The sequence below is a fragment of the Mugil cephalus genome, chromosome 4 (genome assembly GCF_022458985.1).
Source record: "Mugil cephalus isolate CIBA_MC_2020 chromosome 4, CIBA_Mcephalus_1.1, whole genome shotgun sequence".
NCBI lineage: Eukaryota > Metazoa > Chordata > Actinopteri > Mugiliformes > Mugilidae > Mugil > Mugil cephalus.
The window spans coordinates 3,577,747-3,601,643 of NC_061773.1; the positions used below are offsets into that span (position 1 = coordinate 3,577,747).

Sequence of the window (23,897 nt, forward strand, 5' to 3'; positions counted from 1 at the left end):
GACAAATCTGCAGCAACTGTGTGACGCTATCATATCAACATGGACCAAAATCTCTGAGGAATGTTTCCAACACCTTGTTGAAAGTATGTCACGAAGAATTAGAAGTTCTAAAGGCAAAAGGGGATCCAATCTTTTACCAGCAAGGTGTACCTAATAAATGGACTGGTGAGTGTATATTGCCATTCTAAAGTTACACCCATCAGACACATTATGACCTTGATCATCTTGTGACATGGTATTCATTCATGTGGATGTTACTTAGACATCTACCACCTATCTAGACAAGACCAGACATCCCCACCCAATATCAATGAAACTCCTTGATGGCAGCAGTCATCCAGGATGCAGCCTGATACAGACACACACCTCAAAATGGTTTAGGAACAACTCAAAAAACATGTAGAACAGCACAAGGTTTTGACCTGACCTCCAAATTCACCAGATCCAAACTGATCAAGGATTTGTGGGATGATCCACAGAGGCCCCTCCCCTCAACCCACAGGACCCAAAGCCCCCCACTAATAACAGTTTTTTGATACGCAAATCAGCGCTGTTGTAAAAAAAATGCTTCTTCCAACTCCAAGATCGACCTTGAAAAGATTATCCATGCCTTTGTCACATCCAGATTAGATTATTTCAACTCCCTGTTCATTGGCGGATCAGACCTCTCTCAACCACCTTCAGCTCATCCAGAACGCTGCCACTCGACTTCTCTCTGGCAAGAAAAAGCACAACCTCATCACAGCAGTTTTAGCTTTAGTTTAGACCCTCAATGGTCTTGCCTCTCTACATCTTTCTCAGCTCTTGTGTCGCCACACCCCAAACAGAGCCTTAAGGTCCTTGGAACAGCTGCTGTTGGACGTTCATAAAACCACACTGAAGTCTAGGGCTGACAGGTCCATCATGTTCGCTGCCCTTATAGACTCAAGAAGAGACTCCCTGTCTCCATTAGAACCTTGCAGTCCCTAGAGACATTTAAATCCTCCCTAAAATCCCACTTCTTCTCCTGAGTATAATGTAGTTTTATATATAGTGTATTGTTTACAATAATTTGATGGTTTTTATTGTAATTTAATTATGTCTTTACTTTTCTTTGTATATATCCGGTACCCTCTTCTGTATAGCACCTTGTTTGAACGCTGTCATCTTAAAGGTGCTTTACATATAATAGTTGAGTTGAGTTGAGAACTGGGGATTCTGTTAAATTTTTCCCATTCTAGCTGTTTTCATAGCAGCACTTTTCTCCACACCTGCACTGCAATGAATATTTTAGTTGTTTCTAAGTCAAGTTGTAATTTATCTATACATACAGAAACACTGCACGCCTAGAGTGGAGTGGCTTTGAAAGAAAAATCAACAAAGAAAAATGAACAGTACGAAACACAAAGTACCGTCACTCTGGTTGGCAGAGGGAGTAGGGAAGTAGAGCAGCTCATCCAGGGGGTCGTCATAAGCCTCGATGGAGTAGATGTGCTCGTAGTCTGGGTCATTGGTGTTCATCACCACACGCAGCTCACGGCCTGAAAAATGAGCAGCATCACATAGGCCAAAGACCCCTCACTTGAATCTGACAAACACTTCAAATAGATGAAAGGGTCTTGACAATCGTCACTCCAAATGAAAGCATAGAGAAGGATAATAAACTAAGTCCATATCCTCCCACTGTATTTGTGTGAATGTAATCAGACAAATATATTATTTGTCAGTGGGACACAAATGGAGTTCTCTGTTTTCTTGATGAGAAAACCACCCAGTGCTCAGAGGTCTCCAAATGTACCAGTAAAACCTGATCAGACACACAGACAGACGGACAGACAAACAGACTGAGGAGACATGGTGTGCGACTTAAGACAACACTCACCCTCCTCACCCCTCTGTATCAGTTGTTGCTCTGCTGCAGGCCGAGCCCTGACCGTGGGCCCGGACCGAATGTCTGGGCCTGAACCTGAGAGAACCAGATAGGAGAGCGAGCACACAGGGGCACCGAGAGACAGGATTCAAGAGCAAGGGGGACCAAGTGTTAAACAAAAGGGAGGAAAGTAGGAGTTGGAAAAGAAGAATGGATGAAAAAAAGGAAGGACAGAATATTCTAGTAGTAAAACATTTAGACACATGAACCAAAAACAGCCCCGAAGCAAAACACCATAATCATTCCACCATTCCAGCACCAGCTAAAAAGATTCACCAAGTTCTTCCAAAACTCCTAAAGACTACAGAATAAAAGATTATTGAGCAGTTTATCATGAGACATGTAACTATATCTTCCTTAATAGTAAATATTATCTATATGCCTGTAATGCTGCGTCTTTATTAGCAGCCTGACTCACCATCACTTATCTCATGATGCTGCAACTGCTGCTTCGTACCACTGATGTGGTCTTGCATTGATTAACAGCTCAGGCAACAAACACATTAGTTCAAACTGTGGGAAAGCTAATTACTTTTAGGGTTTTCACCAGTTCTCATTTGATTAATTTGCTTTTACATATTCCATATTGGTGCAAATAAGTAGTGATAATTGTTGCAGAAAAGCTCACGAACCACAAAAACTGCATTAGATTGTATATAGAGATCGAAGAAGGGCAGTTTTCACCATCCACCATCTTGGCAGAGATCTCCTTGACTTCAATGAACTCTTTCACTTTCATGAGGAAAGAGTTGGAGTGTAGGTGGAACTATACCACCCAATAATGCAGTTATCAAAATGGAAATATCAGTCATAAAGGCCAAAAGAGATGTTTTTTTATATTATTATTATAGATTATGAGAATGTTTTTTTCTTCTATAATCTTGGACATTTTAATGTGAAGGGACTGACTTCAGCGTGGTTGCTGCCTCCTGATTGGCTCAGCAGCGATAGGGGCGGGGCCACTGTGTACAGGTCTAGTGTGGCTGTTGAGACAGCTCCCGTATCGCTGAATGAGTGAAGTGTTGACTGAAAGAGAACGTCTTCTCCGTCCATTTATCCCTTTACTAACATATGTTTGATTCAAGTTCAAGTAAATTTGTGGGGGAATATATATATATATATATATATATATACACACACAAAAATATCTACTCAACCAAAGATTTTGCAACCCCCCTGCAGTACCTTTGCGGACCCCCTAGTGGTCGTGGACCTGCTGTTGAAGACCAATGCACTAGCATTTTAGATCCAGCCTCAAATGGACAACTGAGGTATTGTAGTTTTTGCACTTATGTTCTGCCTTATTTTTTCAGTCCCAATTAATTCCCAATTTCATTTACTCAAATTGATGTGACCCAAATAATTCAGACTAGATGGTGAGCTGGGAGAAAAATGCGCCTCAGCTTGCACAATTACACATCACTTCAGACTCCGCAGCAGCATATGTGGCATAATATACTGCTGTGACTCATGCTGACTCACAGCCCTTCTGTCTACTTTTTTTCTTTCCTGCTGCAGTTGAATGGCTCACTCACCTCCACACGCTGAGGATCAGACATATGGACAGGAAGGAAGCAGAAAGACAGAATAATAAAGGGTCAGTTTAAAGATTCACAGCATCGATGTCGTTCTCAAACAGCTTCTCTTCAATTCTACTTCTTTTCGCTGAGGCTGTGACTTATGTGCTGTGATTACAATTTGAAGTTCAACTCGAGGACAACACAGTTAGAAATTAGCAATTCAAGATGCATGAAAGACTCACCACAGTGCTGACTCATCTCCGAGCGAACGTACTCTCTGATCTCATCCTCCTGAATTCAAAGTAAAGAGGGGAACGGAAAACACACTTACAAACACAACCCCGGTATCAACTGCATGTGAGTACTGTGTGTGCGTGCGTCTTCAGACTGAGCCCTGCGGTAAGGATCAAGCACTGACCGTCATGCCTGGCTCTCCTCGGTCTCCCTTGGCTCCATCTGGGCCCATCTCTCCCTGCAACATGGACAGGTATTAGGACACATGCGACCCACAGAGAGGCTTGCAGCGCATTAATCCATTAGTCTGAGACCAGGTGAAATTGCCAGCAAGTCATTTTATATTAAATATGGTGGCCAAGAAAAACAGCCAAGAATCAAAAGGAGACATGTGTGACACTTACCATCAGTCCTCGCTCTCCTGGGATTCCCGGGACGCCACGTGGACCGACCATGGCGGGACCAATTGGGCCTCTCTCACCCTGACACACAAGCCAAATCAATTTACAAAAGCTGTAGAAATTAAATACTAAGCGTTGCAAGTTTACACAGTGTTGTTCTAGTGCCTCTAAACATAATGTGGTTTTTAAACCACATTTTAAACCATATTTCCATCTTTTTCCAAACTATTTGCTATGTATTGCATTTATGCTTTCATATTCCTCTCATCCCCCCACGCCCTATCATATCTCATCTATGATGTTATCACTTTAGAGCTTTTGGCTTATTTTTAATCGATTGCCTCTCACTCCTCTCAGCAGATCCGCTGGCTGCTCGAGAGAGAAATATACTGGTGCATCTCTGTGTACTCGTAAATAATGTTACAGGTGGAATCTAGAAAGTCTCAGTCTGAAAAATAAAGGTGCGTCAATCAGAGAGGCTTGATACGGCCCTGCTCTCCTGGATCTCCTGTTGATAGCGAAGCAGACAAACCAGTAAAACAGAGGGTCGGTCCATCAAACTGTCAATCACCATGAGGCCACAGAAACAAAAAAATGAATAAAAAAGGAGTCAGGTGAAGTAGAGAAAGGAAAACAAAGGAGAGACTACAGCACTACAGTGGAAATTGGAAGACTGTATCTTATATCACTTTTTTTTTCATGTCACTTGACTCGTGTATTGACTAGATCATCACATTTTGCACAGTCAAAACTGATCTTCCAATCTTTTACTGGGGTAACAAGGTACTTTTAAAATATCTTTTCTTTAAAAGAAGCTATCCACACCCACACTGGAGATAAGACATGTGAACAAAGTATAGAATAAGCAATCATCAAGCCACAGTAAGTATGGTCACCTTCTGTCCCTGGAGTCCCTCTGGGCCTTTAGCACCAGCTGGTCCTTGCGCCCCAGTCAAGCCTGCGGCCCCATCCAGTCCTCTGGGACCTGGAGGACCAGGGACACCGGGTGGACCCTGCAGCACAGAGATTGTAAAAATTTTTCCAGGTGTTTTGAGGATGACTGAGGCTTCACCAATGAGGCAGAATGTGGAGACTGCGTACAGCATGGGATACTCAATTTAGATTTGCATAGTATGTTGATGATTTAGTGCTACTGCAGAGGTTGAAGTGAGAAACTCACCCTTTCACCCTTTTCTCCCTGACTTCCTTTAGATCCTGTAACCCCGTCATAACCACGGTCTCCCTACATTCACACAGAAAGAACGGGTTACACTGTCCATTTAGTAAATGTGTGTACACCACATAAAGAGCTGGAGAGCACCAACCTTTGGGCCGATCAGTCCCTCTTTTCCAGGGGTCCCAGGGGCCCCGGGAGGTCCGACATCCCCCTGAAAAACAGAGAGTTTGCCTGATGCCTACTTCACAAAGGCATAATATAATACTCCAGGTGATGCTTGTTTTTCTGCAGATATTAGTCATACCTGACCACCTTTCCTCCCTGGTAGGCCTGACCGTCCGTGGACACCAGCATCCCCCTGAACACATACACAGATTCATACTTGTTTAATTTTAACCACCACTCAATACATGACTCATGCCAGTGGGACTCAGCTTGTTTAAATTTAGAATGTAATAGTAAATTTAGTATGTAATCATGCACAAACCATCCTTCATCGTAACATACTTCGATTTATTTAGTCAATATTTTAAAATAATAATAAAAGTGCAGTATTTAATCAAACAGTTATAAACTGATCACTATACACTTTCTTTATTCATGTCGTAGGTTCCCATTTATCTGCCTCACTATCCCACCTTTTCTCCTTTGGGTCCGTCGCTTCCACAAGCCCCCTTTGGTCCGCGATCACCCTGGAAACAGAAAGGGTCATCACTAACCGACAAACATAAAGAGGTGCATGAGTCACAAAGTGGAAAACGTATACAAAAAGAATAAAAATAAAACAGACAGAGAGCCTTCTTCCATACAGCAGACTATTCTTTTACCTGCCACAGATGCTGAATTTATCATGCACATGAACACACACTTGAACAATCATGTTGTGCAGCAAGTTCCCAACAACAAAAAGGATGAGACACACAAATGGATGATGTTATTTTCCTGATAGCAGCTTTTCAGACACTTAAGACAAAGCAAATGCAACATAAGTGGCAGTATAACTGCAGAAAGGGTGCTGGTTGTGTGGTAAAGCCACAGGAATTAGTTTCATATTTGATTTTCACATTTCACCCTGGTATCAGGGGAAAGGTTCTGTCTTTCATTACGAGGACTCAGCACACTGTATGATAAAACTGGCAGACTCACTAGCTATGACTTTTATTCTTGTTTAAACATTTGAAATAACCAAAACCAGAACCCAGAAAAGACTAACCTCTGAGTTATTTTTCATTCTTTAAAAAGAATTAAGTTTAATATTGTGATATTTTGGTACAAAATACTGTTCAGAGCTTTAAAAGGCTTCACGTCTTTTCTGTTTCTTAGCTAAGGTATGATGCCAGGTAAACAAGTGAAGGTTTTTCTATGCAGACTTTGTTCCATCATACTTCTGTTTTTATGCTATGCTATGCTATGCTATGCTATGCTATGCTATGCTATGCTATGCTATGCTATGCTAAGCAAAACAGCTGCAGTCTTCAGTTTCACATTTATAAAACAGACATGAGGTAGGATCAAAGGTCTAGTATTTCCCAAACTTAAAAATATCCTTTAATGTCTCTTCTCATTGAGTGGTTTAGAAGTTTATAGATAGTCAAACAACAATTAAACAAAGAAAGAAAGGGTAAGATAAAAATCACCTCACGGCTTAGAATATCTTAAATTAAATAAAAGTAATGGGCTTTTTAATTTTTTTCCCAACAAATACATCCCTAATAGAGTCCCTTTTCAGGAAATCCATGGATGATTGCCACACATTTTCAAATCTCTACATTTTCACTTTAATTAAAATATTACTCTGTCCATTGACAACAAGCTTGACAATCCTTTAGTGATATTTGGCTGATACAGACAGTTGTACACTTTATTACCTCTAAATTATCACCAACTCATGGAGATAATTTAGAGGTAATAAATGGATAATGATTTAGAGGACGAAAGGTATTTAAATCCAGTCTCAAGTGTACAGTTGGTAAAGTTTTCTTTACAAGGTGATCACTGGCTATTGTCCTGTTTTTTTGTGCCTCTACTGCTGTACTTAGGCCTTTTGGGAGATCAGAAAATGAATGGAACAATGGAATAATAAAGAAGCACAGTCCATCTCCATTTGATTGGTTGGCCAATCCCCATGAATAAACAAAATGGAAGAAAATAGGAAGTTAGCGCATCAGGCTGAGCAAAATCCCTAATCATCATGATGTTGGGCTAAAAGGAAATACTCTGCATATATGTGTGACACTATTTGCATTAATCCTCTGCAATCATTTCAATTTTACGCTCTTATGGAGCCGTGACTGTCACCCACCCCTGCCAAAAGCAAAAATGAAACTACACAAAATGTACAAATTCAAGTGTATATATACACATACACACACAGGAAATACCTTGATTCCTCTCATTCCTACGATGCCGGTCTCTCCTTTATCTCCCTTTCGCCCTGCCAGTCCATCTTTTCCAGATAAACCCTAGAAGGAAAAAACAGAATACAAATCATCCTTGCTACTCACCACTAAAGAGATACACTCACACACAGAACATGAAGAAACTGAATTTGGAGGAAATGAAAAGCACACACCAATTCTCCAGGTACTCCTGGTTGGCCTGCTTCTCCCTACACAGAGGAAACAGCATTATAATGATTATAGACGTAAAATTACTACCTGCGCTGAACACTGACCCACTCTGCTATCAGTGGTGATTCTCAGTTAATCACAATCATCATAAGAGTCACATGCCTTTTGTCCACCAGGACCACGGGCTCCCGGGAACCCAGTAGATCCCCGTTCTCCAGGTTCTCCCCTCAGACCCTGATGGGAAATCACACACACATAAATATGAATATTGATCATCTGCAACATTAGTAATTCATTTTGGGTTTTTGTTCATCTGAATCTAATTTAAATGGGATGATTCTGAGGGTGCACTACATTGCACCCTCATGCACTACATCAGCACCAATTCATCAGTGACTAATTGTCTTTAGATAATGATAATTCTCCACAAGGCTCAGACAAACTTTGTTGTCTCAAGGAGCACTACACGAAATCTTTCCTGCCTCAAGCCATCAGTCTGCACAATTCCTCATCTGTGTGTGAGAGATGACGTCAGACTTATTGTTACTGCACATTTTAAACACGACTGTTTAGTTGTTGATTTAACACTGCTTTTGCAATTTAATTTTTAATATTAAATTACTGTGTTATTCTTGTAAATATGGTGTATATAGATTTTTGTTTTCACATTTCATTATTTATTAGCTATTGTTATTATTTTTTTATTGTTTATTTTAGTTTTTTTTTACATATTAAGTATAGTATGCCGACTGCCTCCCTGTCTATCTCAAAATCTCTGGTTACTTCCAACCCCAGATTGTCATTTTAAGGTAGTCTTTTTTACTTGCGTGACATTTGAATTCACCAAATATGGTTTCTCACCCCTTAAAGGGTTAAGTTCTGGATATGTACTGACCTAGTCATCACATTTTATTGAAGTCACTAAGGTCCTACCATGCTTCCTGCTCCTGACACATTAACTTTCAAGAGAAAATGTTCGCTTGCTGCCTAATATATCCCATGATAATGAGATAATCTGTGTCATTCATCACCTGTCAGAGATCACACCATTGTGGCTGATTGTGGGAAAAGTACAAAATGAACTTAAAGTGAAATGGACCTTACTTTTTGAATATAAAATGTCATCATCCTTATCCTATTAGAGATTTATGAGACATTTTGTCCTAATTAGCATCTGACTTCTGGAACTACGGCCAAAAATGTGGTCTGTGAAGTCGGTCATCGCTGAGCTTTGGCAACCAAATACTAATCAGTTCATACTTGAGTCCTAGTCACCATTTGTGCCAAACATGTCAGACATTCCTTCAAGGCATTCCTGAGTTACTGTGTTCAGGATAATGTGGTGCATTTTGATACAGATTGCAGTGTAAAATGAAATAATAACAATGTTAAAAAAAATAAAAGTTAGTTGTCCAGTTACTAAACAAGTTATTCAATTAATTTAGCAATCTAAACACTTAATCCATTAACTTGCTATTAACAGATTTACCTGCTCCCCGGGTGGACCCTCTTGACCTTTCAACCCCTTTTCTCCTTGTACACCTTTGGGTCCTCTGTCGCCCTGAATGAAACAACCATAGAATTCACAACAAGAAAAAAAAACAAGTGTGTGCTTACAAAACAAATGAGACTAATCAGTGTGGTGCATTTAGGAGAGTTCACTGACTGTTTCCCCTTTGTTGCCCTTTTCTCCAGGAGGTCCTCCCACCAGCACAGTGTCCCCCTGTAAGTGACAGTACAGCTGTAAACATCTGGTTTCACCCCGAAGCCAAAGATACCAGCACATGATGTTATCTCGCGTTACACTCTGTGACTTGTAGCATCACAGCTCATTAACATTGTGTGTATTCATATATTCCTCCCGCTCTCAGCAGAATAAATCTCTTGAAAGAGCACTTTCAAAACAGCCGCCGCCGACATACATCTTATTTTCCTGCATTTTTTCTCCGTCTCTGTGACAAATATAAACAAATACACAAGCGAGAGAGAGAGACAGAGCCTGCCTGGTAGCAGAGCACATTAGATATTAAAATGCACACACCTTTTCTCCTTTGTCACCTTGCAGCCCGCCGTCTCCCTGAGAAAAAAAAAAAAAAAAAAAGATTGAGAGTAAAACATTTCATTCAAGCGTGACAATTTAATTCACCACTTTACATGAGCTGAGCACTCAGGGGAATGCAGCTAGCATGATGACATGCTGAAATGGGAAAAGGGCTGGTAGTATTCACCTTCTCTCCCCGAGCGCCACGAACCCCCGCGGGACCCTGATCGGCACACAAACACACATCATCACACGTGGCTTCACAATGAATAAAGGATTGTACACGTTTTACCTCAAAACAGGTTTTTCTTGGCAAAACACATTAAGCTGAAAGAGTAAAATTATTTTTTTCACTGTGTCCTTTGTATGAATAAAGATCATTCCTCTACACCAGACCCGGGCATTTTACAGCCCGCGGGCCACATACGGCCCTTTGGTCATCCCTGTCTGGCCCCGCGGTATGTCAGTCATAAGCAAATGAACAAGTATTTATGCTGTGCATGCAGTACGACTGTGTTGCTTCTATTTTGAAAAGCCATTATTTACGTCATCACGCTGTTAGAATCTGTGTTCGTTAATTCTTCAAAAAGGATGATTAGAACAGCTTCTTGCAATCTATTAAACATATATTAAGATTTATTGAGATACAGAAAATAATTCATGTAGCTACATGGTCCCTCCTTGGGCCGCTGTAGCTTTTCAAAGAGGACAGAGTTTCCAACATTCCAATGCGTTATATCCAAAACTACAGATCGACTGTGTTTTACTTTCCTCTTCGCCCTGCACCAAAATTCATGAGTTCGGCCCTCCAACACAGTTCAGATTTTTCATGTGGTCCCTTGTAGAAATGAATTGCCCAGCCCTGCTCTACACATACTGACTAGATTAAACCTTTAAAGATCTCTCCATGAGTTGTTGACAAAAGAGCAAACACTTGATATTTACCGTTGGTCCTCTCTCCCCGTCCACACCAGCTCGACCCTCCTCGCCCTAAAAGAGGACAGAAAAAAAGGTGGAGACCACATATGCCAGTGTTTATATCGAATTGAAGCAAAAATTAACACAGTGGCTACAGTGGTGAAGCCAGTGTCTTACTCTGGACCCTGGATCTCCTCTCTCTCCTCTGGGACCAGGAGCGCCGACACCGTTTTCCCCCTGGAAACAGAAATAATATCTATACCCTTCAAAAAAACCCAAAACCTTAACGTTCATGCAACTTGACAGAAATGCTCAGCTTGGATAGTCACCTTGTCTCCTTTTACCCCAGGAATACCAGGAGTACCCTAATAATATAAAAACAAACAAAAAAAAAGCACAGATTATTTAAATCACCCACTCATTATTCACCACCTGTAAAAAAGCCTCAGGGTACAAGTCATGTTCAATGGAAGCTGGTAATACCATGCTACAAACTGACAGCAAACACTTGCTGTGTGACAGGTAAAATACTGTAGCCTTCTTTTTTTCAATTTTTGTGATGACACTGGCACATCATCCAGTCATTTGCTTCACCAGTTAAATGAAGGAAAACATCCAGTACTGTCAACAAGCAACTGATGGAAAATTCAGTATCAACTTGAAGATAATAGCAGGTCATACCTCATTGTCTTTGCAACTTTTGTCGCTTGAACACAGCATTACTGTTCATTACTGCCCCAGGACAAAATTTAACAAAGATATCCAACTGAATAGAACAGACCCCTTTTGTGTTCTTGTAAACACAATGAAGTTTTTCAGTGGGCGGGGCTTAGCTGGAGGCAAAACAGTTCACAAGATACATTAACATGGAATAAAATCTTCTGTCGGCTTGTTTCTGACAATGGTGGAGGAAAATGAAGGTTTTATTATCTGAAAATATACGGCCACTCAAACCCCACGACCATGAGTGTTACTTGAAAAAGTTACCATTAATAGACAGGACTAGATTGGCCGACCCGTACTCAATAACACAATGGATGGACTGTTTTTAGAACATGTTCCCCATACAAACCAACAATGAACAGTCAGTCCTGATATGGAAGCTCTGAGAATGTGATCATTAATGATCATTATAATAAGGTTAATAAGATCAGGAACTCACTGCTAGTCCAGGAGGCCCAGATGGACCTGGAGCGCCAACATTTCCTACGCGACCTGCAAAGCCTTGGACGCCCTGAAAATAACACCATAAGAGTTGAAGGTCTAACCAGAGAAATTGATAAAGGTTAAAGCATGGCTTTAAAATAATAATAATAATAATAATAATAATAATGATAATAACAATAATAACATCAGCAACTCCCTGACCCTTTCCCCTGGGGGTCCAGGAGGTCCTGCCTGTCCATTTTCTCCTCTCACACCAGACTGCCCAGGATCCCCCGTCTTCCCTTGAGGCCCTGGAGGACCAGCTGGACCAGGAAGCCCTGGGTCCCCCTGCAATGCATTCGCAGATTTTATCCGGTTGCATGTCAGGTAAACTACATGGTCTTATAAGAAAAATGAAAACACAGATCATGCTGCGCTGCGACACATGCTGTTACTCACCTTTAAACCTTGGGGCCCAACCCGACCAGGAGGACCTGTCATTCCTATGCCCTTCTCTCCCTGCAAAACACATTTTGTCATTATCGTCTCTGTGCAATGGGGTGGTTTTCAGCCAAATTATCAAAACACAGGATAAAAGCTCACCTTGTCTCCTTTTGGACCAGGCGATCCCTGTTCACCCTGCATGAAAAAAACAAAAGGGTGATGTGATGTGAACATTAAAACTCACTACTGATTTTTAAAATTTCTGTACCATTATGAAATAACTGGAAAGAAAATAGAAACCTATTTACTTATACATTTAAAAGTTTTTTTTTTTTTTTTTAATTCTATTCTTATATATTCTATTGTTATCTGATAATAAAAGCAGATTTTGGGGCTTCATATTTTGCTTGCCAACCAAAATATCAGCAAAGGAACCATTGTGTTGGTGTTTCGTCAGTATTGCTGGTGTGTCATTACAGTTAGTAAACCTTGTTAGATTGTGAGAGGTCTCCCTTGTGTCTCTAAAACAGTTGTGACTCATCAGAGAATGGACACGGACCTTCTGAGGGTGTCCTGTGGTGTCTGGTAACAGAATGTTGTTATTGGGTTTTTCAGGATCTGGTGAATCTGGAGGCCAGGTTAACTAACACCTTGTGCTGTTCGTCATGTTTTCTGAGTTGTTCCTAAAGCGTGTTTGTGTCTGTGTCAGGCTGCATCCTGCTGGGATGTCATTGCTATGGGCTGGGGGTGTCTGGTCTGGTCTAGGTGTGTGTTACATATCTAAGTACCACCCACATGAAGGTCCAAAAGCTTCCCAGCAGAACATTATATTGTCGCAAGATGTAGATCAGTGTAAATGTAGACCATAAATACATTTTAAATATTAAATATTTTAAATATTTATTATGGACACGTTAGTCCATTAAAAAAAAAAAATAATCCCACATAATATGAAACAAGAGAGAGAGACAGAATCAGACAAAACTCAGGCAGCGGAACCTCATGACTTACATTTTCTCCAGGCTCTCCTGGTTCACCTGGTACTCCCTAGTGTGATGGCAGATAACACATTGTAAACATGTTAACATTAAGTACACATGATGCTCTGATACTTGATATTACTCACTCTTTCTCCTTTGGTGCCTGCAGCACCTTTGTCGCCCCTGTTACCCTGAATGAGAGACGTGATACACTCAGTCATACAACTTTAATGGAAAAGCACTTAACATTTTCAGCCTGCCTCGTGTTCGACAGGCAGAGAGTGAGACTCACCTTTTCACCAGTGAGACCTCTCTCTCCAGCTGGGCCCGGCAGTGTTTGACCAGGAATACCCTGCATCGACCAGAAACGAGAGAGCACTGTCAGATGAATGCAGTAAGTTCTACTTTGTTGTAAGAAACTGTAGCAGCTGCTTCGACATTACTGCAGATAACAGTCACTCACATTCCCTCCTTTTGGTCCGGGGGGTCCAGCCACAGACTGTAAAAGGGCAGAAAAATGGAATAAATTACAGTAATTACCAGTGCAACCCTGTACATGTTATTATTTGTAAAAAGATGGAACAGTGTCCCTAAAAGCCTTGGTATTTAAGAGTCACATCACATCAATCATTATCTTTTCTATCTCTCAAATGTGAAGAGACCTAATGTTTTCAGCAAGAACAAAAGCAGTCTCTCAGCGCTGAATTGATTAAAAATGATAAAAAAAAATCAATCCACCTTGGTGGGGAAAGTCTTTCGAACTGTTGTTTAAAAGTTGTGTTTGAATAATATTCTTATTAAACTGTACTAAGTTGTGAGGGGGCTGATATTCTTATCGTAACTTTGTGATCAAAGGCAAAGGCCTTTTTTTTGTCTTGACAAGCATGATTAAATGAAAGCCCACCTCCTGGACTTGGACTGACAAATTGAGACCAAAAAAGGCTTGCGGCTGTATTTTTTTTTTATTATTATTTATTTATTTTTCAAATTTGGAACATACGTATCTAGTTTTCAAAGTCCATTCATCTATGTGTGAGTGTGTGTACATGCACTTGTATTACACATGTTGTGGCGACATAAATCTGTGAACTTGCCAGCTTTATGGAAACAAAACTCATAAATCATTCACTTTTAGTGTGTAGACTACGTTCACATCAACACTGGTGTTCTGCTAATAATCAGAACGACTGCCCCATCAAAACAAAAATGCCTCATCTAATCACTTCATCAGAATAGAATCCACTGAATAGAAAACTCCTGGAGGCTAAACACCACGTAAATATTTGAAAAGGTTATTCCTCTCCTGTTCAAATTGATACATGTGTTTACCCCAATTGTGGTAAAGGTGACAAGACGGGAGGGACAGAAACATAATAAAGGGTGGTAGCAAAACAATAAGTTTGAAAAAATGAAAAAAAGTCCAGACTTGATGTGGCAGCATCATTCAAAACGTCTTCTTTTCTACAAAGTCTGTGTAGTGAGAGTAAAATAACTTATTCTTTGTTATATTTTCAGCAGATGCAATGCAGCACAGCAAGCACAGGAACCACTTTGCACAAGTCAACACAGTTAAGTTGGAATCTCTAATGAGAATGATTTCGATCTAGTTGAAGACAGTGTCAACACAGGTTAATGTAATGTCCTCTCAAGTGATGAGAGGACGCGCGTGTGTGACAATAAATGATGGATACAGACTCCGAGCAGATGGACAAGTGTCGCCTGGTTATTTATCAAACTGCTGAACTCGGTGACAGTGTCACTGTGGCCCTGTCCAAGGTTCTGAACCAGAGGGGAGCTGTTCAAGACATGTGTCATGATTCATGATTCAACTATACAAACAGTGAGTGAGTACCACACAGGAGAGCACCATCTCTCTGTCTTTTTATGTGCGCACTTTTTAACAGTGCAGGAAAATCATAACACTGGAACACTGTATCGAGTCAGGATACGGCAAATCCATCTTCTTCAGAGCTCTCCATGCAACTGAATTATTTATAGCATAACTGGCTGTTTTTTAAAATAAGCTTATGTGAAAACATAAAAGAAAGTTCTGCACTGAACCATTAATGAGAGATAATTAAAGCATGGAAAGTGTTTGCGATGACGCGATGTTTGAGTGACCTTCTCTGTCATTTTCCCTCATGCTGACCTGAAATTTGGCTTAATTGAGATACTTATTGTCAGAATCGACACACACATTGTCAAACCGAGCTCATCTCTATTAATATTAACTGATGTCTGCATTCAGCTCAGTACAAATAACTGTCAAGTGGCAGTGATAAACTTGTTAGTGATGGGAATTGCAGAGGAGGCATTCAGTAAACTCAGGTCAACATGTCAGTTAACATCTGGTTTATTCTGTCTTTGTAATTCATACCCGACAGTTTTGTGTATGGTGATGAAGTCTGTTACATCCACTGGTGTGTCATCTGTGTACCTGTCTGTCCTACTCGTTTGTTCCAAGTCCAACCAACAATGCATTGCAGACTGATGAGGCAGTTATCAAGTATTAACCTTCTGCTGTAGCTAACAATACTTTGTTGGCAACTACGCTGATTAGTTTAATGAAACCCGTTTGTGTGCTACATAACATTAAGTGTTTTTGTTTCACCTTCAGTTTAAGGCATTTCAGAAGTTTCTGCATAGCGACTTATGTTACTGCTTTGACACTCATGTGCAAACATTAATTCAACTGCAGGCAAGATCTTATTTGAGACTCTTTGTGTCCCCTTAGATTTCCTTCACATTCCTGATGAGCCTACAAGGCAGATTTATTTGGACAACCTTTTAGTTATTCTTAAGACGAGCCCCTTCTGTTAACGTCTGTTAAAACTCAACTAGCCTACTTCTAAAAATGGAATGAATTCTTTAACAGGGTTCAGATGTGAAGATGCCACACCCATTTTTAGATACCATGGCTTCTTCACTCTTTAACAGTTTATCTGGCAGCACAGCACTGTCCCCTCAAGAGACACACGTGACAGCAGCTAATCTTAACCTGTTCCTATTGATACACAAAGTAAAAATTGTCCATATTTACTGAAAGAACAACATGTTTCCAGGATTCGGATAGTGATATCACAACATTTAAATTGAATTTCTTGTGTGTGAAGAATTGGATGTGACCAGGCTTTTAGTCTCTCAGCAAGCAGACTGTGTGGGAGCACACTCTCCACTCACCACATTACTTGTTCTTTTCATGCATTTTGTTAGTAAATGTCAAGGCTGGCGTATCCCAGTCATGCTGCTACCCCCTGAGCCAGGGTTGTTTTCTATTAATGGATGAGTCATTGAGGATTCAGAATAATGCAAACTCCTTAAAAACCCAAAGAAAAATATTTCCCAGGTCAGAAGTGAACAGCTAGGGCGATCCTCTGAGTATGCAGAAGCAGAAATGTGTTCAGGCAAAATGAAAGCAGGCCCACACTTATCTGGTGTAACTCCACCACAGCACTATTGTTCTAGGGACTGTGCTTGCTGCATTTTCCAGGTTGAGTGACCAAAAACTGAGTTTGGAGCTTTCTGTTCTTTCTTTCTATGAAAGCTTTTCTCACTTATGATCATATTACTTCATGTAGCCTCGTGACTCACACTAATACAGCGACTGAGGATTTTCAGTGTTGAATGCGGCAACCAAATACAACATATAATCCAGAAACAGCAGGGCACCTGGTCAATGCTAAGCAGAGTAGAAACTGCATGAAAATGTATAGTATCTTGAGCACCACTTGGGATAAAAGCAACAGCAGCCTGACCATGGCCCCCCGAAGAAAGATGCTGAACTAAACCACTTAGTGTTGTCCATTAGACAGCTGTAGAAATACATCATAGAGCAAATCATTGTGCAGCTGGGACCACATCTGATGAAAGTATAACCAACTGCATTGACCATCCTTTCAACTGCATAATACATGTTCTCACCTTCCCTGGAGGGCCACTATCTCCCTGCTCTCCTTTTAATCCGGGCTGACCTGGAGGTCCAATAATGCCCTGAGGAACAAAACAGACTTAATAGAATAGAAACAACACAATGGATGTCACAAGCACACATGACACAACGTGAACACATACCTGTTTTCCTGGTAATCCAGGTAATCCTTCTTTCCCAGGCACCCCATCTCTTCCAGGTACACCAGGTTTACCTGCCTCGCCCTGTGGAGCACCACATACTTACATACTCACATATTTCAGACAAGCACCAATTTACAAATTCACCTCTTTGTGTGTAATTTTATACCTATTAAACCAAAAAGCTGATGTCTTATGAAGCAAACTACCAGTTCACAGCATGAATCAGAGAGACATTTTTAAAATAATGGTAGAAATGTTGTTTGCAGAAAAATACCCGAAGCTGCCATTTATCAATGAAACCGTGATGTTGGGGTATATTTATTTAATTACATTCTCATTTTCAGCACTAGCTGAAATGCCCACGGCTGAAAACCTTCCCTCAGTTTTACACTTCCTCAGTGTGCCCCACACAGCAGCAGCAGGAGGATTTCATACTCACCACCTGACCTGACAGTCCCGGAGGACCCTGTGGACCCTGCAGGGAAAAATAAATACAGTGCCATGAAGGAACACATTTTGATACACAACGGGAGGTTTTCAATGAATTTCACAAGAAAACATAAAAGTAGTTTTTCCTCAAAGAAAAGCTGTGATTTATGGGAACACATACCACAGCTCCTGGAGGACCTGGTGGTCCTGGCAGACCTGTGCTTCCCTGGGCACCAGGAGGACCCTGCAGAGATGAGAAATAAACTCAGATTGCTTATCTGTTGTACGTCTCCAGTGCCTGGACTGTTGTCTGTTGTTGTGGCGGACAACTGATTATTCCATCTAGAACATGGAAAACAGAACTGCAGCTGTTTTACCTGAACACCGATGCCGGCCTCTCCCTGATTACCCTGTGGGAAAAGTAACTTTTATGACTTTGCAACAAGCAACAATAAAGCTTATACGCGTAGTATGTAAAATAAAATAAAGTAAATGTTGAAAGTGCAGTGGACTCACCTTTACACCTGGTGCTCCTGGCAGCCCGTTGGGACCCATGGGGCCCTGATTGAAAAACGGCATCAAACATTAAAGACCACAGTTAATTGCTAATAAAAATCTGTGAACACGTTCTCATGGGGATCATACTTACAGTTGGACCCCTAATGCCAGGCTCTCCGGGGTTTCCCTATACGTAAAATTAAAAGCAAAGTCATGTTACGAAAAGGAAAGGGAAATATCTAAAACTGTACAAAAACTGGCTACTTCTTAAAGGAACATTTTGGAAAATCTTAAGTGCCATTCTTGTCGGGAGTTAGGTGAGAATACCCACGCATGTGTCTAGGATCTGACTTCCTGTCCGGACTTTGCATGAGTCTGGATGCATCATGTGAATGCATTAACATATTATATGATACGGTTTTAAGTTATTTAAAGAAGAAAAATAACACGACCACTTGTGTGTTTATCATTAAATATGATTTCATGCCTGGAGTTTCCATTAATAAATAAAAGCCCATAGCAAAGCTTAACAAAGGCAACATTTTAAGTCGATAAGAAAACCGTCAGGCTTCAGAACACAGTAATGACAAAACTCCAGGACGTCACTGCACCTAGCAAACAAACAGTTGTCCAGTTTTGATGAGTTTTAATGGAAACAGAATAAGTCTAAATGTGAGTTTGACATATTCACTGCTAGCAGGTGCACATCTGCTTACCTTTTAAGGAAACAAGGATATCTGTGCCTCTGACAGCAAGTTAAGCTGCAGTCAGACTTTGTATGCACCAAACAGAAGTTATTCACCTAACTCTCGTCAAGAAGGCAAGTAAAACAAAATGTTTTACATTTTCCAAAAATACAGGACTATTCCTTTAATAAACATGTTCATGCATAATTATCTTCTGAAAATTGAACATTTTCTTGAACAACATGGAATTATAACAACAACACTAACAACAACACAGTCACAAACAGACAATTTGACATGAGCTTCAGTTTTAAAGCTATAAGTAAATACACAAATGCATAAACGTGTGACTGACTCATGAACACAGGTGGGACAATACAAAACAGAGACATGACAGAGAGACACTTGCATGGTAAGCTCTAAAAAAAACAGTGCCGTTCAAGGGATAAGCAGACAAGACACCAGGCACAGCTGCATGCACGACAAGCAGACTTGAGCAACTTGACAATGGTATTTTATTGCGTGCGCCCAATTTAGTATTTGCCCCGCTACTGTACACAGAATCCCGGCAAGATTTCCAGTTTGGGACGTCAGCTGATTTCCTTTCATCAAGAATTCAAGAATTTTTTGGTGTTTGCCGTTTTACACATTTAAACATTTATCTTCAACATGTAAATCTTAGGTTTGACTCAGCTCCCAGAAGGCATTTCAAGTACAAATGAACTAAAAATAAGGCAGTGATAGTGGCATTTGCCCAAGAGCTACATGGTAGTTTGTGCATACTAATAATGGGTTGTTCTCTTGTTGTTAAATCCAGATACATCTTTAAAGTCACTTGCTGTCTCATCTATGGCCTACTCCCCCCTACACAGCTCAAGCATTTCAGCCAGCAGCACAGAACCTACCGGTCTGCCTAGAACTCCTGGGAACCCAGGAAAGCCCTGGAAAAGATGGAAGACAAAGGAAAGAGGAGGACGGTGGGGAGGGGACAGGTGGGAGAAGAACAGAGTTGGAAAAGGGGAAACAAACAACACAAAAAAGGAAAGGGACAGATATGAGAGATATGAGGAGAGAGAGGAAGTCAGACGGTAAGTTGTTAGCCGCACAGCTGCAAAAGGTTATTATCTAAGGATCTATGAAGCCTCAGCCCAAGGAGGGAAAAAAAGAGAGCTCCGTTGGCTTTGTGCTCGCAGCCAATCCCGTAGTTTAACTCTGCAGATCAAGCCTGACAGTTGACTAAGTTACTGGTTACTCACTGGTTGACCTCGAGGACCAGCAGGCCCTGCTGAGCCCTGCTCAGACATGCAGGGGAGGAAAATAAAACGTGTGAGGAAGGAGTGCTTCTGTCCTTAACAACACTCACACAAGCAATCATGACTTACAGAAAGTCCCAACAACATGTTTGGAGTTTTTAGAGATCACTGTGAATTGTACCCTTAAGGGAAAAGCTGAAATTTCAGTGTGTCATTTGCTGGGACCTGCAGTCTTGGTGGCTTCATATTTTCAAAAAAGTAAACAAGTGCAGTATGTCTGAGGCTCACTATTCCTATGATCAAACAGCACTGGAAATCATTAAACACAAGTGTTCCATTAACTAGCAGATAATATTATTACCTACGTATATATGGTGGTATATATATGTTTTAATGAAAAAGATAAAATAAAACACACTTACCAAGTCTGCTGAAATAAATATTTACTACACATTTACACCAGTTATTACTATTTTATGTCATTGACTTCAAGCTCATATTTAGAAATATAACATGACCGCCATTAGGTTCTCCACTTACCGGCTTCCCATCCTGACCAGGTTTTCCAGATTCTCCTGGTGCTCCCTTGAATTACAAATCAAACACTGTTACTTTTAAGAAATCCGGACATGAAACATCGTTTTTACACTTCAATTGTCACAGCTAAAATAAATAGATATCTGAGGCTCAACTCACCTGTGAGCCATCACGTCCCCTTTCTCCAGGATCACCTCTGTCTCCTTTATTACCTTGAGGTCCCACAAATCCCTGCAAGACATATTAAAACAGTCTATCTCTAATAAGAAACCCAGGATATGACATAACATACTAATGTATTTATAATTATTTAAATCGTACCCGGTCTCCTTTGAGTCCAGGTTGTCCTGAAGCACCAGGCTCTCCCTTTTGTCCAACCAGCCCTGGGGGGCCTCTGGCCCCAGGGGGACCCACCAGTACAGAATCGGCAGATGCTCCCTGCAGTGCATAAGAAGACCAGTGTCTTTTAAACCAATTTATTATCCCTTATTAACTAAACAATGCATCACAAGTGTTATACTACAACAAGCACTGGAAGTTCACCTTTTGACCTGGTGGACCAGCTGGTCCTGTTGATCCAATTCTTCCCTGACAACAGAGAAGACATGCTCAGCTGACTGTGAAAATGTCTCAATAAAGCATGGAAGTTGGTTACTTCTCTAACACGATCACTTACAGATTCACCTTTGTCACCTTTCTCTCCCCTCTCACCCTGAAAAACGTTTGAACATGATCTGGTCAGTGTCTTGTTGAGTCAATTAAAAAAAATCCTCATTTATTTACCAAACTCCCCTCTTTACCTTTTCTCCTGGTCTCCCAGCCTCCCCGACCTCCCCTGCCCGTCCAGGAACACCTGGTATTCCAGGCTTGCCTGACTCTCCAGCAGGCCCTGGGGGTCCTTCTGGCCCTCGTTCTCCAATGGCTCTTCCTGGAAGCCCAGTTGGTCCCGGAGGTCCTCGCTCACCTTGATCCCCTTTAGGTCCCCTGTCTCCAGAAAAGCCACGAGGACCCTGGCGCACGACAAGAAACAGGAAGAGACATATTATTTATTAAAAACACATTGTTGTAAACATAAAACAAAGGCCCCTTATTAGAAGTTGTTATGAAAGTCACATCACTCAGCCTCCACACTTACATCTGCACCAGATGGTCCTCTCAGTCCAGATTCACCTCTGTCTCCCTTATCACCTTTCTCTGTTTTTTGCACTAGTGCTGTGTCCCTCTTGTCCACAATCAACTGCAGATCAGACACCTGCAACAAAGACAGCAAATCATGAATAGAGTCTTTGTAAGTGTCCACCTGTGAAAGGCTTCATATCAGTCTCAGATTACATTTCTTAAGAATTCATCTCTACAGCTTAGAAATGACTCATGATCAGTGCCATCTTGGTACATTTTTTTAAAATATGAATTTTGAAATATATAAGTATGTATAAAAATATTTAAACGTGGGAAGTGAGCCTACTTTTGACCATGACTATGCAGTTTTTCCACTGCTTAGATGACATTTTTGGTTTCAGGGAAGCTGTTGAAGCAAATACAACAACTGCACAGAGCGAATGACAGAGTATAGCCATTATGATAAAAAGTTTATCCATATGGCCACAACAGAGCAGTGTAAGAACTCTCTCAGTCTATCTATCCATCCGTCCAACCCAGTTAATAACACTACGTTCACATCCAATAACATTATGTCCACATACCAGGATACCGAGGTTTGCCAGAGCTTTTTGTACATCCTGGTAAGACAAAACACAGAAACACCATTAAACTGAACAGAAATTAAAAAATAAAAAAATAAATGGGACAACAAGGGATTCCATTACAAGTGGTGACCCTGACGTCATACCGCTGCTGTTCCAGGTTTACCCGGCGCCCCATCCTCTCCAGGGTCTCCCTACAAATAACAAGAGATCAAGACGTCAACACTGTAAAACACAGGAAAAACCTCAGCGTCACACTTTAACACTAATAAGGAAAGACAGACTTACAGCATCTCCTTTAAGCCCAGGTGAACCTCTCTCGCCCTGGGACAAAGAAGAAGGTCAAAACTGTCTAAGTGGCTGCTAATTGAAAGCGTGCGGAGATCGGTCAAGACAACTACTACTTACTCGGGCACCGACAGCTCCTGGGATTCCAGGAACCCCCTGAAGGACAGAGCAAAGACAATAAAAACATCAAGATAGGGTAGGAGGGATGCACTAGCATACAGAATCAGGCGTAGATAAAGCAAACACTACTGATCCCAGGAAGGAAAGGCGATTGCTGGTAGGGATGATATGAACACAGAAGGGGCCGATCCACTGAAGATATTGTGATATTTATTTAAACATGGCTCTTTTGCATGTTATTATTTAAATTGCCTGCCGAGAAGGTAATTAAAAGTTCAATTCACAATTCGCATGCCGCTCAGATGGTCTTGTCCAACTTTGATGCGTTTACGTACATTTAAGTTTGAAAAGTGGAAATGTCATGGATCCTATATTTATGATGCAGGCATTTAAACACACTGGCAGATGTCTCCAGCATCTGAGTCACAACAAATATCAAAGAAAACAGAGCAAAGGAAGACAAGGCATGATTTATTTAAAACGCATGCATCTTTATCACAGACATGTCTGTGTCTGCATTTTAAACGTGATATTAGGTGGTTCTGAGCGATGGAGCCTGATAAAACTACAACATTTGCCAAATTTGCATTAGGGTAATAACGTCTACTATATTTCTATGGCATCAACAACTCAACACATTGTGGGTCAATGGTTTTGCAGACTTTCTGCAAAACCAGAAAGTCTGCTTGTCCAAAAAAGTGCTATTTTCTCATTCATGTTCTCAATAGAAGCATTTTTTTTAGTTCCAATTAGTTCATAATTAAATACATACAAAATAAGAATAATGTCATGTTGCTGACAATATGTGGACACTCACAGGCGTTCCTGGAGGCCCCTGCGGACCTGGGATCGGTACTGCATCAATTCCTTTTATATACCTAACCTACAATGAAGGGAGAGTACATGTTATAGTAAAAATATGTCATTAAGGATATAATTGTCCTTATTTTTTAAGTATCACCATCCCTCGCA

General features: G+C 40.9%; 1 protein-coding gene across 4 annotated transcripts in view; it reads right to left on the reverse strand.

The window, feature by feature from the left end:
* The window catches only part of col7a1 (collagen, type VII, alpha 1), a 62,408-nt gene that overhangs the window by 4,468 nt on the left and 34,043 nt on the right, over positions 1–23,897 (reverse strand). Inside the window, exons 68-116 of one of the 4 annotated variants that reach the window (XM_047583501.1) lie at positions 23,743–23,808; positions 22,926–22,961; positions 22,806–22,841; positions 22,664–22,711; positions 22,518–22,553; positions 21,950–22,066; positions 21,615–21,824; positions 21,491–21,526; positions 21,358–21,402; positions 21,136–21,252; positions 20,974–21,045; positions 20,818–20,862; positions 20,281–20,316; positions 18,490–18,525; positions 18,357–18,401; positions 18,218–18,250; positions 18,022–18,084; positions 17,851–17,886; positions 17,412–17,492; positions 17,262–17,330; positions 13,804–13,839; positions 13,633–13,692; positions 13,487–13,531; positions 13,372–13,407; positions 12,520–12,555; positions 12,376–12,435; positions 12,139–12,264; positions 11,933–12,004; positions 11,100–11,135; positions 10,948–11,007; positions 10,798–10,842; positions 10,040–10,075; positions 9,853–9,888; positions 9,478–9,534; positions 9,301–9,372; positions 7,974–8,045; positions 7,814–7,849; positions 7,623–7,703; positions 5,880–5,933; positions 5,546–5,599; positions 5,390–5,452; positions 5,245–5,307; positions 4,961–5,077; positions 4,068–4,145; positions 3,848–3,901; positions 3,672–3,720; positions 3,445–3,453; positions 1,862–1,945; positions 1,392–1,520 (exon numbers count right to left, since the gene is read on the reverse strand). In XM_047583501.1, coding sequence (XP_047439457.1) covers positions 1,392–1,520; positions 1,862–1,945; positions 3,445–3,453; positions 3,672–3,720; positions 3,848–3,901; positions 4,068–4,145; positions 4,961–5,077; positions 5,245–5,307; positions 5,390–5,452; positions 5,546–5,599; positions 5,880–5,933; positions 7,623–7,703; positions 7,814–7,849; positions 7,974–8,045; positions 9,301–9,372; positions 9,478–9,534; positions 9,853–9,888; positions 10,040–10,075; positions 10,798–10,842; positions 10,948–11,007; positions 11,100–11,135; positions 11,933–12,004; positions 12,139–12,264; positions 12,376–12,435; positions 12,520–12,555; positions 13,372–13,407; positions 13,487–13,531; positions 13,633–13,692; positions 13,804–13,839; positions 17,262–17,330; positions 17,412–17,492; positions 17,851–17,886; positions 18,022–18,084; positions 18,218–18,250; positions 18,357–18,401; positions 18,490–18,525; positions 20,281–20,316; positions 20,818–20,862; positions 20,974–21,045; positions 21,136–21,252; positions 21,358–21,402; positions 21,491–21,526; positions 21,615–21,824; positions 21,950–22,066; positions 22,518–22,553; positions 22,664–22,711; positions 22,806–22,841; positions 22,926–22,961; positions 23,743–23,808 — 3,019 coding nt within the window. Of the gene's footprint in view, positions 1–1,391; positions 1,521–1,861; positions 1,946–3,444; positions 3,454–3,671; positions 3,721–3,847; positions 3,902–4,067; positions 4,146–4,960; positions 5,078–5,244; positions 5,308–5,389; positions 5,453–5,545; positions 5,600–5,879; positions 5,934–7,622; positions 7,704–7,813; positions 7,850–7,973; positions 8,046–9,300; positions 9,373–9,477; positions 9,535–9,852; positions 9,889–10,039; positions 10,076–10,797; positions 10,843–10,947; positions 11,008–11,099; positions 11,136–11,932; positions 12,005–12,138; positions 12,265–12,375; positions 12,436–12,519; positions 12,556–13,371; positions 13,408–13,486; positions 13,532–13,632; positions 13,693–13,803; positions 13,840–17,261; positions 17,331–17,411; positions 17,493–17,850; positions 17,887–18,021; positions 18,085–18,217; positions 18,251–18,356; positions 18,402–18,489; positions 18,526–19,929; positions 19,966–20,280; positions 20,317–20,817; positions 20,863–20,973; positions 21,046–21,135; positions 21,253–21,357; positions 21,403–21,490; positions 21,527–21,614; positions 21,825–21,949; positions 22,067–22,517; positions 22,554–22,663; positions 22,712–22,805; positions 22,842–22,925; positions 22,962–23,742; positions 23,809–23,897 lie in introns of all 4 variants that reach the window. The other 3 variants (XM_047583502.1, XM_047583504.1, XM_047583505.1) reach the window with 3 other exon arrangements.